The 11,814-nt window shown below is 44.6% G+C and overlaps 2 protein-coding genes across 5 annotated transcripts in view; both read right to left on the bottom strand.

Moving 5' to 3' along the window:
* Window positions 1-1,022, bottom strand: part of yrk (Yes-related kinase) — a 38,110-nt gene extending 37,088 nt beyond the window's left edge. For both annotated transcript variants that reach the window (XM_056298654.1, XM_056298653.1), the window contains exon 1: window positions 918-1,022. The gene's annotated coding sequence lies outside the window, so the exon portion shown is untranslated. The remainder of the gene's footprint in view (window positions 1-917) is intronic.
* Window positions 1,023-2,115: 1,093 nt separating this feature from the next.
* Window positions 2,116-11,499, bottom strand: sesn2 (sestrin 2). Of its 3 annotated transcripts, none has more exons than XM_056297925.1 (11): window positions 10,782-11,498; window positions 9,818-9,883; window positions 8,239-8,427; window positions 6,423-6,605; window positions 5,889-6,107; window positions 5,386-5,515; window positions 5,154-5,269; window positions 4,837-4,920; window positions 4,406-4,512; window positions 4,154-4,298; window positions 2,116-3,267 (listed from the first exon to the last, which is right to left on the bottom strand). In XM_056297925.1, exons 1-11 carry the CDS (start codon window positions 11,115-11,117, stop codon window positions 3,181-3,183), a joined length of 1,662 nt encoding a protein of 553 aa, XP_056153900.1. In that variant the 5' UTR covers window positions 11,118-11,498; the 3' UTR covers window positions 2,116-3,180. The 3 variants fall into 3 exon arrangements, with proteins under 3 accessions (XP_056153900.1, XP_056153902.1, XP_056153901.1); XM_056297927.1 differs by lacking the exon at window positions 10,782-11,498 and adding an exon at window positions 10,273-10,770; XM_056297926.1 differs by lacking the exon at window positions 6,423-6,605 and having other exon boundaries at window positions 10,782-11,499.
* Window positions 11,500-11,814: the final 315 nt, after the last annotated feature.

The raw sequence follows: 11,814 nt of genomic DNA, 5'->3' as shown, positions 1-11,814 counted from the left end.
TGTGGGGAATTACACACATGTTCTTGTCTGCGGACATGTTTGAAGATGAAGGTAAGGTTTGACCAAAAGGCAGTGAACACAGGAACAGGTGTCTCACTAAAATAAGGCCTTCAGCCATCTAGCCAGCCTTGACCACAAACCACGAGGCCCCTCGCTCAACCCCTGCAGCCTTTTAAGCGGAGATCTGGCAGAGCTTTTACATTAAAGCAAACACTGAACACCATCTCGTCCTTTCCGGCTCTTCGACTGGAGGGGAACAAGTTCTGCCGTTTAACGGTAGCACATCTCGGATGTTAGCATCTCCTCTGACACCGTACGCCAAGTTCTTAAATGTCACCGGTTGCAGCTCTAGGATTGGAGTGAAGAAGGTAGGAGTAGCCTAGTAATGGTACATCGAACGTGCAACTTCCCTTTACTTAGCAGCAAGTATCTCCAGAACTGGCCAGTATTTTCTCGGCATTGAAACTGGCATGGTACATACACCAGTACACATTTTAGCAGGGCGCCGGTGCAGCTGAGGGGGGTGGCATGGTGGCCAACCTGCAGCCAGGTTTGCCGCCAGGTATCTCAGACACACAAGCGAAACTATTAGAGGAAGCAAAGCGCTCAAATTAGTAGTCCTCTTACATCCACTACCACTGAGGAGATGGTACTTCCTCTACGTGTCAGAAGAAAAAGTAAAACAAATACAAACCCCATAACAAGTTACAATGGCCACACAAACCCCGGGTTTGGTTGTTCCTTCTTTATATATATATATATATAACATTTAAAAAACATATTCTACAACACCAATTTCCACTCATCGACGTTCACTGGCGTGAATCCACGACTACTAATACTGTCAAATACGCCGCCGAAGTGAGTCACAGAAACATTAAAGTTGACATTTTGGGGACCGGGGGCAGCGGACGTACCTTGGAGGAGCAGCGGTGAGGTTGTCCGGCGGGGCGCGGAGGGACGAGGCGGACGGAGCGGAGCGGCTCGGTGCGTCCGACTACTGGACAGCAGAGGGAGGGGGGTGACCGGGGGGGGGGCGTGAGTGCGCCTGCGCGTACCCTGGGTTCCGCACAGCAGGTTGATCGCAGTGCAGCTGTGCCGTGTAGAAGTTTTGGAGAGGGGGGAGATATCGCCAGTAAGCCGAGCACCGACCAAGTCATTTAGATGAATTGATCAAACGTCCCCCCCCCCCATTCGACTTTTCCGGGGCGACGCTCGGAGCCAACACCCGCCGGACCCGAACGGCGTGCAGCGCCGTCCGGCAGCGGGCAGACCGCTAAAGCGTCGCTAGGGCTGCGGAGTAGTCGGTAGAAGTGGTGACAGACGTGCGGTATCTCTACCCCTCTCATCTGCTCATCTTTCTGTTCCGTGAGATAGATGACACATAAGCCCGTGTCTGCTGAGAAATCGAAATGCTTCGGTGAGATCTGCAGGATAAGCGCTGTAGAGGTGCAATATCCGCACTCCGCCGTACACACACACACACACACGCAAACACACACACACACACACACACCACACCACATACACGCTGCAAGCTGCAAGCTGCTGGCGTCTTGTAGAGAAACGGCGTTCAGTGCCTGCGCCGGACTTTATAGTCCAGTTGCTCCTCCAAGGAAAGCTGTGCAGCATCTTTTAAACCACACTTACGTTAGACTGCACCTGAACATACATTACCGTAAGTAAACGACGTTTTTACTAAAAAGGGCAGGGGGGGGGAAATGAGGGCTGTCTCCCCCATCTTAGCCAGGTTGCTGAACATTAACGGCGGTACATACATACACAAACGTGTGTGACTATGAAAATATGAAAATCCCGTGTTGTAGGGTAGGCCTCAACCACCTTCAAGTCTGTGTCGCCATCTAGTGGTCAACTTGTGCAGCTCGCGTCCTTTCGCCTAAATAGTTTTCGTGTTTCTGAGTCTATGTTGTACATAAATAAAAGACACAGAATCTGAGACCGGATCCTCATGAAGGTTCAGTAAACTGGGTTGTACAGTATGTGCTGGTGAAACCGTGACAGACCTCAGCACATGCCAACCAGTAGTAGGTTGGGATAACCACAAAAGCGTTTAAAAACAATTCACACAGAATAAATCCCCCGAACAACTTATCACAAATAAACTTTTATTGAATACAAAAATACAAGTCATTTTACTTTCCTGATCCCTGACCTCATGTCCTGATTGATGAGAAAAGATAGAACGCTTTGAAAAATTCTTTGCCCCGCTTCCTAATTACCTCCATTATTGGGTATTTGTCACACTGAATGATTTCAGAGCTCAAGACAAAATATAATTAGACAAAGGGAACATGAGCAAGAGACACATTTTTTAAATGATTCATCCATTTAATGGAAAAAAGGTTTATCAACCCCACCCCCACCCTACCCCCCATTATTTGAGGTTATTTGAGGACCTTTATTGCTTAAAGGTGGTGCAACCAGTTAACATTTTAAGGGAGCAATTACTTTTTCACATGGGCGATATGGGTGTTTGATAACTTTTTTCATCAAATAGATGAAATTATTTTTAAAAATGTGTGTTGTGTTTACTCACGTTCCCTTTGTGTAATATTACGTTTTGCCTCAAGAGCTAAAGCCATTCAGTACGACAAATATGCAATAATAGAGGTAACCAGCAAGGGGGCAAATGCTATTTCACAGCATTGTAGAGGCATACTGAATAGTTACACCGTGGTAAGACTACAGATATGCGACAAAAGCCTACGCGGGGTATTTCAACTCAAATGATATCTAACAACAAAACAATTCTGAGTGGAAACACTGAAATACTTAGACGGGTTATTTTGAAACATAAATGTTTTAGGCCAACACAATTTCTATTTGCATACCTGTTTAAATACCCCAGATATGCCCATTTGTGGTTTTTGCATTGTGCATAGGGTGTGCAACTCCAACTAGTTTGATTTTGGGGGAAGGTAAACTTGAATATGTTCAGTGCAAAGTGAAAGAAGTATTCTTTTAAATATTTTAAATCACAGATTTACAAAGCAGCAACAATACACAACATTGATTAACATCAACATTAAACTCAACAAGACATTCAGGGTAGTGTGTGTGCACGCGGGCATATCTGCGTTTGTATATGCATGCTGTATTATGTACTACGCTATGGTGCAAAACTGGCTCAGTCACAGTGTATGAATGCATCTGTTTGGGTTATCTCATGTAGTATGTGATGGCCCGTAAAGTGTAGAGGAGCGCAGCCTGTAGTCTGGCCTCCGTCACGATAAGGTTAGCATGAACCTGCAAAAAAAAAGAAAAAGAAAAAAAAAGAACCACGTCATTACAATCAGGTTACAAGATGAGACGGTTTAAAGCCCCTCCCCTCACGCCACCTTCTCCAATGACCGATGCAAGCTGAGATGATACCAAGAGCCAAGATGAATGGGACACCAAAAACAGATCTGTAATTCTTTGACAGCAAATGCTGTGTGGTGGAACATTTCCAATGTCATAACTTACAATGTGACAGCCAACTTTTGTATACTCGATGCTGCCCCAAGGAATTTTTTTGGCACCCTGCCCCAAGAGGTATTGTTACCCTACCCTGAGGAATATTGTTTTTGGTACAGTTTGTTTGTCTGTCAAAACGATAACAGAGAAACAGCTGCAGCAAACTGAATGTAACATTCAGCAAAGTGAGACAATAGTCCCTAAATGACCATGCACTGATTTGAAGACTGGTATTGGTCGAGGTACAGGGGCAACGTTGAGGAGCTTACCCATATGTAATTAGACACATTACATTTGCATCAGAAAATTGATTACTATAGTGCAGTACAAAACTGCCAAAAAAAATTAAAATCTGCCCATCCTCCTGATGTTTTATATACCTTCTAAATGATAACTACTGCTGCATTATCAAGTTGGCTCGTGGATGCCTCATTAGCTTGTAATAAAGTGAGGGCATTTGCCTTCATTGAGTCTTGCACCTAAACACAGATGTATTTCCAAGCCTGCAAAGTTAAACACTAAAACATGCAGCCACAAGAGAGCTTACAAAAGACACACCCATGGACACACAAAAGAGAATCATGAAAAGCAATTGTTCAGTCATTTCCGTCACCACTTGGAAGACACAGCCAACCTGAACTTTCAATTTGTGGGAAACACCAGTATGCAAACAAACCTTCTCGGAGTGCCTGAAGTGTCTCCAGAAGCTGTGGTAGATGCGTGCAGTGGTCTGCTCGGGATGGCAGGCCACCGTTTTAACAAACACCTTCAGGGAGCGCTCCAGCAACACGTTCACGCCTCCATAGTCGTAATCATCATAGCTGCACGTGTGCAATGGCCAAACAGATAGGGACACAGCATGAAATACACCACTTAGTACCACAAGGTTGTTAACGCTGAGGTAAGTTTGCTTGTGCATGACACTAACCGTATCCCGTAGAGGCAGTGGATATAATTCCACAGAGCTTTCCTCAATGTGTGGGTGTCCACACCTTCATGCATGGCCATTCTGTGATATGTCAAGCTGCACACGATCTAGACGTACAAGGAAAAGTATTTAATCATAAATGAACACCTAATCTCATTTTTTTCCTTCTTTTCACATCAGCCTGATTAATATGCCACCTTATCACTGGTACACCTTGACCTCAATGACAAAATGAACAGCAATCACTTTCAGCTAACTAGCAGTATCACTCACACAAACAAGCCAAAGGAATAAACAGGTCTGATGTGTTATTGACAACTCGGTCTCTCCTCCCAACTTTCAGGTCAATGCTGTAAGTGCCGTCAGGTGAAAGGGGAGGCTCTGCGAATTAGTAGTGGCACTGAGGTCAGATAGCAGATGTTAAAAGGTACCTGAAACTTTTCGTCCAACAATTGTCCCATGTCTGGTAGCAGTCTGTTGACTAAAGAGTAGCCGTGGTCCTCCCAGGAGTAGTCCTGCACGCATATTAAAACAAACTTGTTGTAAGCTGCTGCCCACTACCATGTTGAGCCAAACACTCATATGAAACAGACACTGTACACTGTAAAACAGAAGAAGCCATGTGTGTGCAGACTTCCAAAACACACATCACCTTTTATCTGCCAAAGCTAATATTGTGTCCGAGTTGGGTCACAGAACACATATGTAAATAACTCTGGTGCACATGCACAAACACGCGTGCACAAACCTGTGCTCTCATGGTAGGTGGCGACTGCTCTCCCCTGGGAGCAAAGTCCTCATAACTGAAGTCTGGATCCTCCACTAGATGCATCACCAGGTCAGGTGGGGCTCCCCGCACCACCGCTAGACAGACAGACAGACGGACGGAGGGACACACACAAAGCATTGAGAAAAGTGTGAACCTTGGGATCCAGTAAGTGATAATTAAATGGATGGATGAGGGTAATGAGGGTATTCACCTGTTGGTATGCTCTCACTCCTCTCCCTCTCAAAACGAGTGAGCATCTCTTCCTGAGTGCACTCTTCCTGCTGCTGTAACTCCATCATCCTCTTCATCAACACCTCCACCTCCATCCCTCCATCCACTAACTGAGGAACAAACGACACAAGGGGGGTTATGGAACTGATGCAAGGCAAAGGGTTCTGTTTGACCTGCTATATAAAGTGAGTATCTTCTTTTTACATTCTTAATGTGCTAACCTGTGAGTGGTGAAATGGCATTATTTAAGTGTGTGGGGGCAGTATTCAGAAGTCTTATAATTACAAAAAGTTGGTTCAAATATAAAGCTATAGCACTTGTGAAGAAAGAGGAAGGATAACCGTTAGACTAATAGAAACCAACATCTCTTGTTCTAACCAAAACACCAAACCAGATTAAGCAATGAACCAGTAAAAAAGTGAAATTAGCTTGTGTGGCCTTTGGCTGAAATAAAAGACTACATAACCATGACCCTACACCCACCTCTGCTCTTCCATCCTCATGGGCAGGGCTGTGAGGGCTGCAGGGCAGGTGACTGGGTGAAGGAGGGTGAAAGGCATAGCCTCCTATGTGATCAGGCTCAGGACTCAAGCCACACCCCCACACAAAAGAAGCCAGCGAGTGAGCATGTGCCATGAGGACCACTGCATGAATCAGCTCAGCCAGTGACCAACGGCACTCTGCTCCAGGACACACCAACTCCTGCAGTGACAGGGAGGAGAAGGGGAGAGGCATTACAGCAAGTTCAGATTCTTGCAATTAGGAGCAAATAATTTAACCTAGACAAGGTGAGTGAACATTTATCACCCTGCTTTGTATTTATAGGCATTAGCTGTGAGCAGTTATGTGATTGCATGTATTCTTTTCAAAACAAGGTTTTGTTTGTAATGAAGCATTTTCAACTATGGAACTGTAAAAATATGTTGTTTTCACTGAAACCTATTTTAACGTTAGGATTTGGGGGCCACAACCATACATGTGAGTGAATGAGTGCTTGTGTATACAGCAATGTCTGACCTGGATGTGCTGCTGTGTGATAAGCCAGGGTCTGTGCGCTAGCAGCTTATTGAGCGTATGCAGGCTGCGAAGCTTGGCAGGCAAGTGCTCCAGGCCGCCCAGCCAGCTCTCCTCCCCTCCGGCCTCCAGGAAGCCCGCGCTGTGGTGCTGCACCAGGTAGGAGCACTGGTGGCGCGCAGCTGCCTGCGGGTATACGGACATGTGACTTGGACTACCTTCACACTGCTCGCCTCACAGCTCAAGTCTGGTTTTTTGTGCATGTTTTGTAACCACACCGAGCCATTTTGCAAGCAAGTTTGTCAACCACTGGTCAACTGCAGCATGTGTCCTTGAGTTTAGCTTGAACAGAGCTATTCCTCCAAAGATATTAAATCAGTTACTTTGTCATCTGTCCCTCTTTTCCCTTTTTTTTTTAAATATCTTTTTTATTCACACCGCTCTAACATATACTATGTGTCATATTTGAGGTGGGGGGGGGGGACTCAAAAACTGCATTAAAGACTCATCAGTGTTCATAGATAAACACCTTGTGGGTTTTATCTATGCAACAACATTTCTCCAGCACATATTTTTCAGTTAATGTTGGTGAAGGGACGGCCACAGTAATATGCCACGTAGGGACTGGAACATTTCAACGGTGATATAATTTCAGTTGTTTTGAGCCCTGCTAGTAGTTAAAAAAATAAAACACAAACTCAATTTATCAAATGTACTTGTCATAACCATTTCCCAGTGTGCGTTAATTTTTAATGTCTCTTGTCTTTTCTCTGCAAAGTCAATAGCTTCATCAAATTTCAATATTCTGAGAAATAACTGATCAAATTTCATGAGTTTTTCATTACTGTTCAATACCTGTCTAGACAACACCATTTCCATGACCAATATTTGCCAGTGTTCATGCTGAAACTTTTTTTTTGTCCAATGGCAGATATTTGTTTTTGAGTTTACAACCACCATTTGGGAATGCTGCTGCAAGAGAATATTACGGTTCTTTTTTGAAACAAACCTTGACAATTTAGCCTACATTTGCCAAGCTGACGATAACATTGTTAATAAAATCTATTTCACGTGTCAGATTTTCCTTTAACTCTTTTTGATATGTAACACTTTCTTTAATGTTTTGCGAGGCTAGAGGAAAAGATTTTCCAAATTCTGCGGTTTTCATCATTTCTGGAACGGCGATGTTTCACTGGTTTTAATTCTGACAGTTATGAGTGTACTGTGGGTGCTGGAATGCTTTGCAGTAAACAAGTTCTGAAGTCAGAAAAATATAGACACCAAGATACAAAAATACAGGTACAGAAATAACAAAAGTTATATCACCAAGGCAGAAGGAAGAAACGACAGTGGTAGTGATCTTAAGATGAAGCCAGCAGAGAACACCCGAGAAACAACCTAAATTGAACAGTGTACTTCTCTATCCTCCAAGATGTTTAGTAGAAATATTGCAATTGGAAATAATGCTGCTGTTGCAAGGCTGCAGTTGAACTATCGTTTAAAGTCGGTTAAGCCCACATATTTCTAATCTTGTTTCCTTGAAGATCAGATTATGCCTTTCTCTACAAGGTTTTTACTGCTACTAGATACAGCTGAGGTTGGCCACTTTCAGTGTTAGCCACAGCTCACAGTAACACCCTGTTTGCAGTTTCTGAGTTTAAGTTACAAACACATTGTTCATCCACAAAGGTAAGAGTCTATCACTGTATATAACCTGGTAAATGTTGAAGTTTGTCAGTGGATGAAAATAAGAGTTTGAAACCAGCCTTGTGATATTGGGCTATACAAATAAAATTGACTTGACTTGTGATTTACTCACCATGACGACAATATAGTGTCTCCAGGGGCGAGGCAGAGGGCCATCCAGCTCCAGCAAAGCATGCTGGGTACGCAAAAAGCAACTTAGGTAGGCAGGGTGTAGCGCCATTACCATCGTGATATGGTCCAGACGGCCCAATGAAAGAAAAGCTTCCATCATGACTTCCTGATCAGGCCCCTCCTTCAGCATCTGATGTAAACAATCAAAGCCAAAACTAAATTTTGGATAAAAACTTTCAAGTCCACAAAAATAAAGCCTCTTATGAAACTGAAGAATTCCTACCATGAACCAATGTTGCCCTTTGAGACAACTTTTTTTGATAAGATCAGACTGCCTACTTATCTAGAAAAGTCTTGGAATGAGCTGAATCAAATCTTTCAGTCTCATCAGCTCTGGCATCAAATCTTAAAGATTGCTGCTTTTGAAAAACAGAACCACGGGTGCTGCAGTTTTTCACAAGTAAACCACAGTGCTGCTCATGGAGCAGCTCAGTACCACTAGTGTCAATAGAGTCAATGACTCTTTTCTAGAAGAGTAGGAAAGCAGGAGACTAAGAATTATTGATCAGCATATTGTCAAAATGTCAACACTTCTTACAGACTGAAAAGACCAAACAACTTAAGCACGTTGTATTCTGCAAATTGTGTAAACACAACTTCCATTGCACATTGTCCGTCTTGGGAGAGAGATCCCTCCTCTGTTCCTCTCTCTGAGGTTTCTTCCTATTTTTTTCTCCCTGTCAAAGGGTTTGTTTTTTCCTTATCTTATGAGACGGTCCAAGGACAGGATGTTGTGTTGCTATTAAGCACACTGAGGCAAATTATTAATTTGTGATATTGGGTTATACAAATAAAATTTACTTGACTTAAGCAGGTACAGAAACCTATTCAAATTCATTTTAAGGTTACTTTTACATCTTACAACTTGTGGAGGATTTTCCTATAGTCCGCTTCCCACCAGTATAATTAGCTCACTGACTGAACTGACCATTTAGCATTATGCAAGCTTGCAACATGCAACAGCTAGAGTAAAATTTTGGAAGGAACAGGAAGTCCTGCTATGAGTCGTACTGTGATGAACGTAAGACAGTCTGTCTACATTAGTAAGAAAATGAGAACGTTTGAGAATCCGTGGCTTTATCCAGACACACCATCTGGAAACGACGACAAATTTGTAACTGACTATATGGATACCATGACATCAACCCTGCTGTCTCTTTTGGAATATGGATATTGCTACAATTAACATTCACAACCACGGTGTGAATCATTAGATTCATGACAAAACTCGCACATAAACAGGGTACTAACCATGCAGGAATTCTTGATTCTGATCATGCTATGTGGATATGAGTTATCTAATTTCACAGTGCAATTTTAGTTTTCATATTAGTAAAAAAAAAACTTAAATGACCTTGCTTTTTTTTCACCCTATAAATGCAGTCTAAGAAATAACACACAATGCTGCAATACGTATTTTCTTAACCTTAAGACAAAAGTTAATCAATGATTACTGCTGATATCTTCAGTTAAGTACAATGGTATGTATACATCAGCGTCACTGTAAGAAACAAACACACCTCTTTAGCATTTATGAAGGCACTTGGACCTAAGGCATGAGCCCGGGGAACCTCAACTCCTCGGTCCTTAGGAAAAGGAAAAAGAAAGTGAAAATTGTACAGGGAGTTACAATTTTGCTGTTAAACGTGTAAGGCACCAGAGGAAACGACATTAAATAATCGGTTTTCCTTTCCATTTCTAAATCAGACGTTAAACTTTTGTCAATGACCTTATCAAACGATAAAGCTATGGGAAAGGGGTTCTTATAGGAGTTATTGCCAAGTAGTTTTTTGGGTTTTGTTTTTTTAGGTGAAACGATTGTTCTTGGTTCATGTTGAAAAATCAGTGGAGAGCTGCACCCCCCACACACACCCACCCCACGCAACACTGAGCGCAGTTACACTCGGGCAACTAACTGGGCAGCCCTTTCAAAACTCAAAGCTCGTAGAATCTACCGTGGCGTTTAAAAACTCACCGTCATTCCACAGAGATCGCGACTGGCCCGTTGAATCAACTTTGCTCTTTTAGACGCGTTTTAGACGATCAACATCGGCCGTGTTGTCGGTCGCAGGCGACTATACGCAGCACTGCCGCTAACTAGTGGCGGGGGCGCGGGGGGCGTGTCGGATGCATTGCTCGGCCACCGGCAGGGGGCGTGTCCCGCTTGTGTACACCGCCTGAAAGTCTTGCATCACCACGGACGCTTCGACGTCTGATGAAATCATCCGGCAAGCTGACGGCGAGTGTAGTCACCGCTACTCATCATGCCGGCGACTTCGGAAATTCCCGATCCGATAGCGCGACTAATGCGACATTGTAAACTACCCTGGTGCGCAGTCGACTGAGACCGGGAGTTAAACATCACAGTTGCATAAACGGCACAACAGCATTTATTTTATTTTATACGTAGAATCAGTTGAATATGTCGTGTGTGAACGGGCTTGTCTTTAGCCGCTACGAGGGGAAGAGGAGGGAGGCGGTTACCTGTGCGGCCCGCAGCAACTCGGCCGCCCTGTCTCGCACGTCGGGCAGTGGACATGAGCGGGTCAGCCGCAGCAAAGGCAGAAGCGTTTGTTTTCCCAGCCGCGCGGAACCGCGCCGGTCCCGCGCTAAACAAGCCAGGACAGTCTGGGTCAGTTCCTCCAAAGCCGCCGCTCGTTCCGCCGCGTCTTTGCTGCACAACCGTGCGAAGCTCTTCGGGGTCGGCCCCAAGTCCGGTTCGGGCTCCGACTGGTGCCGACAAGGCCGGCCGGACACTTGTTCCGGTCCGCCGTCTCGGCTGGCTTCACGGAGTGGAACCCTGGCGGACTCGCCGGCCATTTCCGACGGTACCGCGACTCGACTCGACTACCGTGGGCGGTTGGTGTTTACACGGCCGCCAACATCAGCTCCGGCGTTTCCCTAACGTCAGCTTATATCCGTCTAGTCAAAGCTCGGAGTTAAGACGGCTGGCGGCCAAATATCGTCGGCTGGGCTTGTAAAAAAAAACCCAAATAAACCCGTTGATCAACAACACCGCTGGAAAACTCAGAAGACCGTTTTAAGTCATTGCGACTTTTCCGCACAGCGTCGCCAACGTGAACGGTAACTACCGGTTGTGAGGCTCCGATTAACGTCTCGCTGACGTTAGCTGGGGTTAGCAGGTGCTGCTACGTGTTCTCATTACGCGTCCAACCACACGCGTCTGTGAAAGACATTATGGGCTTCTTCTTTTTTTTTTTGGGCTTATGAACGTCTGATATATGAGGCAATATTTAGTTAACGACTATACCCAGGCCAGGCAGCAAGTCAAACAGAAAGTTGGCGGACTTGGCTGGTCCTGTCGCCAGTTCAGTTCCTTTTCCTGCGCGGTGACGTCAGAGACGATGCTTCCGGAACTCGTTTTCCCCTTTTGCTTCAATTGCGCTAACCACAGTACTGTTTTTTTATAATCGCTCTCTCTCTCTCTCTCTCTCTCTCTCTCTCTCTCTCTCTCTCTCTCTCTCTCTCTCTCCCTCTCTCGCTCTCTCTCTCATAT

This window comes from Lampris incognitus, chromosome 18, assembly GCF_029633865.1.
Source record: "Lampris incognitus isolate fLamInc1 chromosome 18, fLamInc1.hap2, whole genome shotgun sequence".
In the NCBI taxonomy this organism is placed as follows: Eukaryota; Metazoa; Chordata; class Actinopteri; order Lampriformes; family Lampridae; genus Lampris; species Lampris incognitus.
The sequence above is the reverse complement of the archived record's forward strand: the minus strand, read 5'-3'. Positions and strand labels throughout refer to the sequence as shown.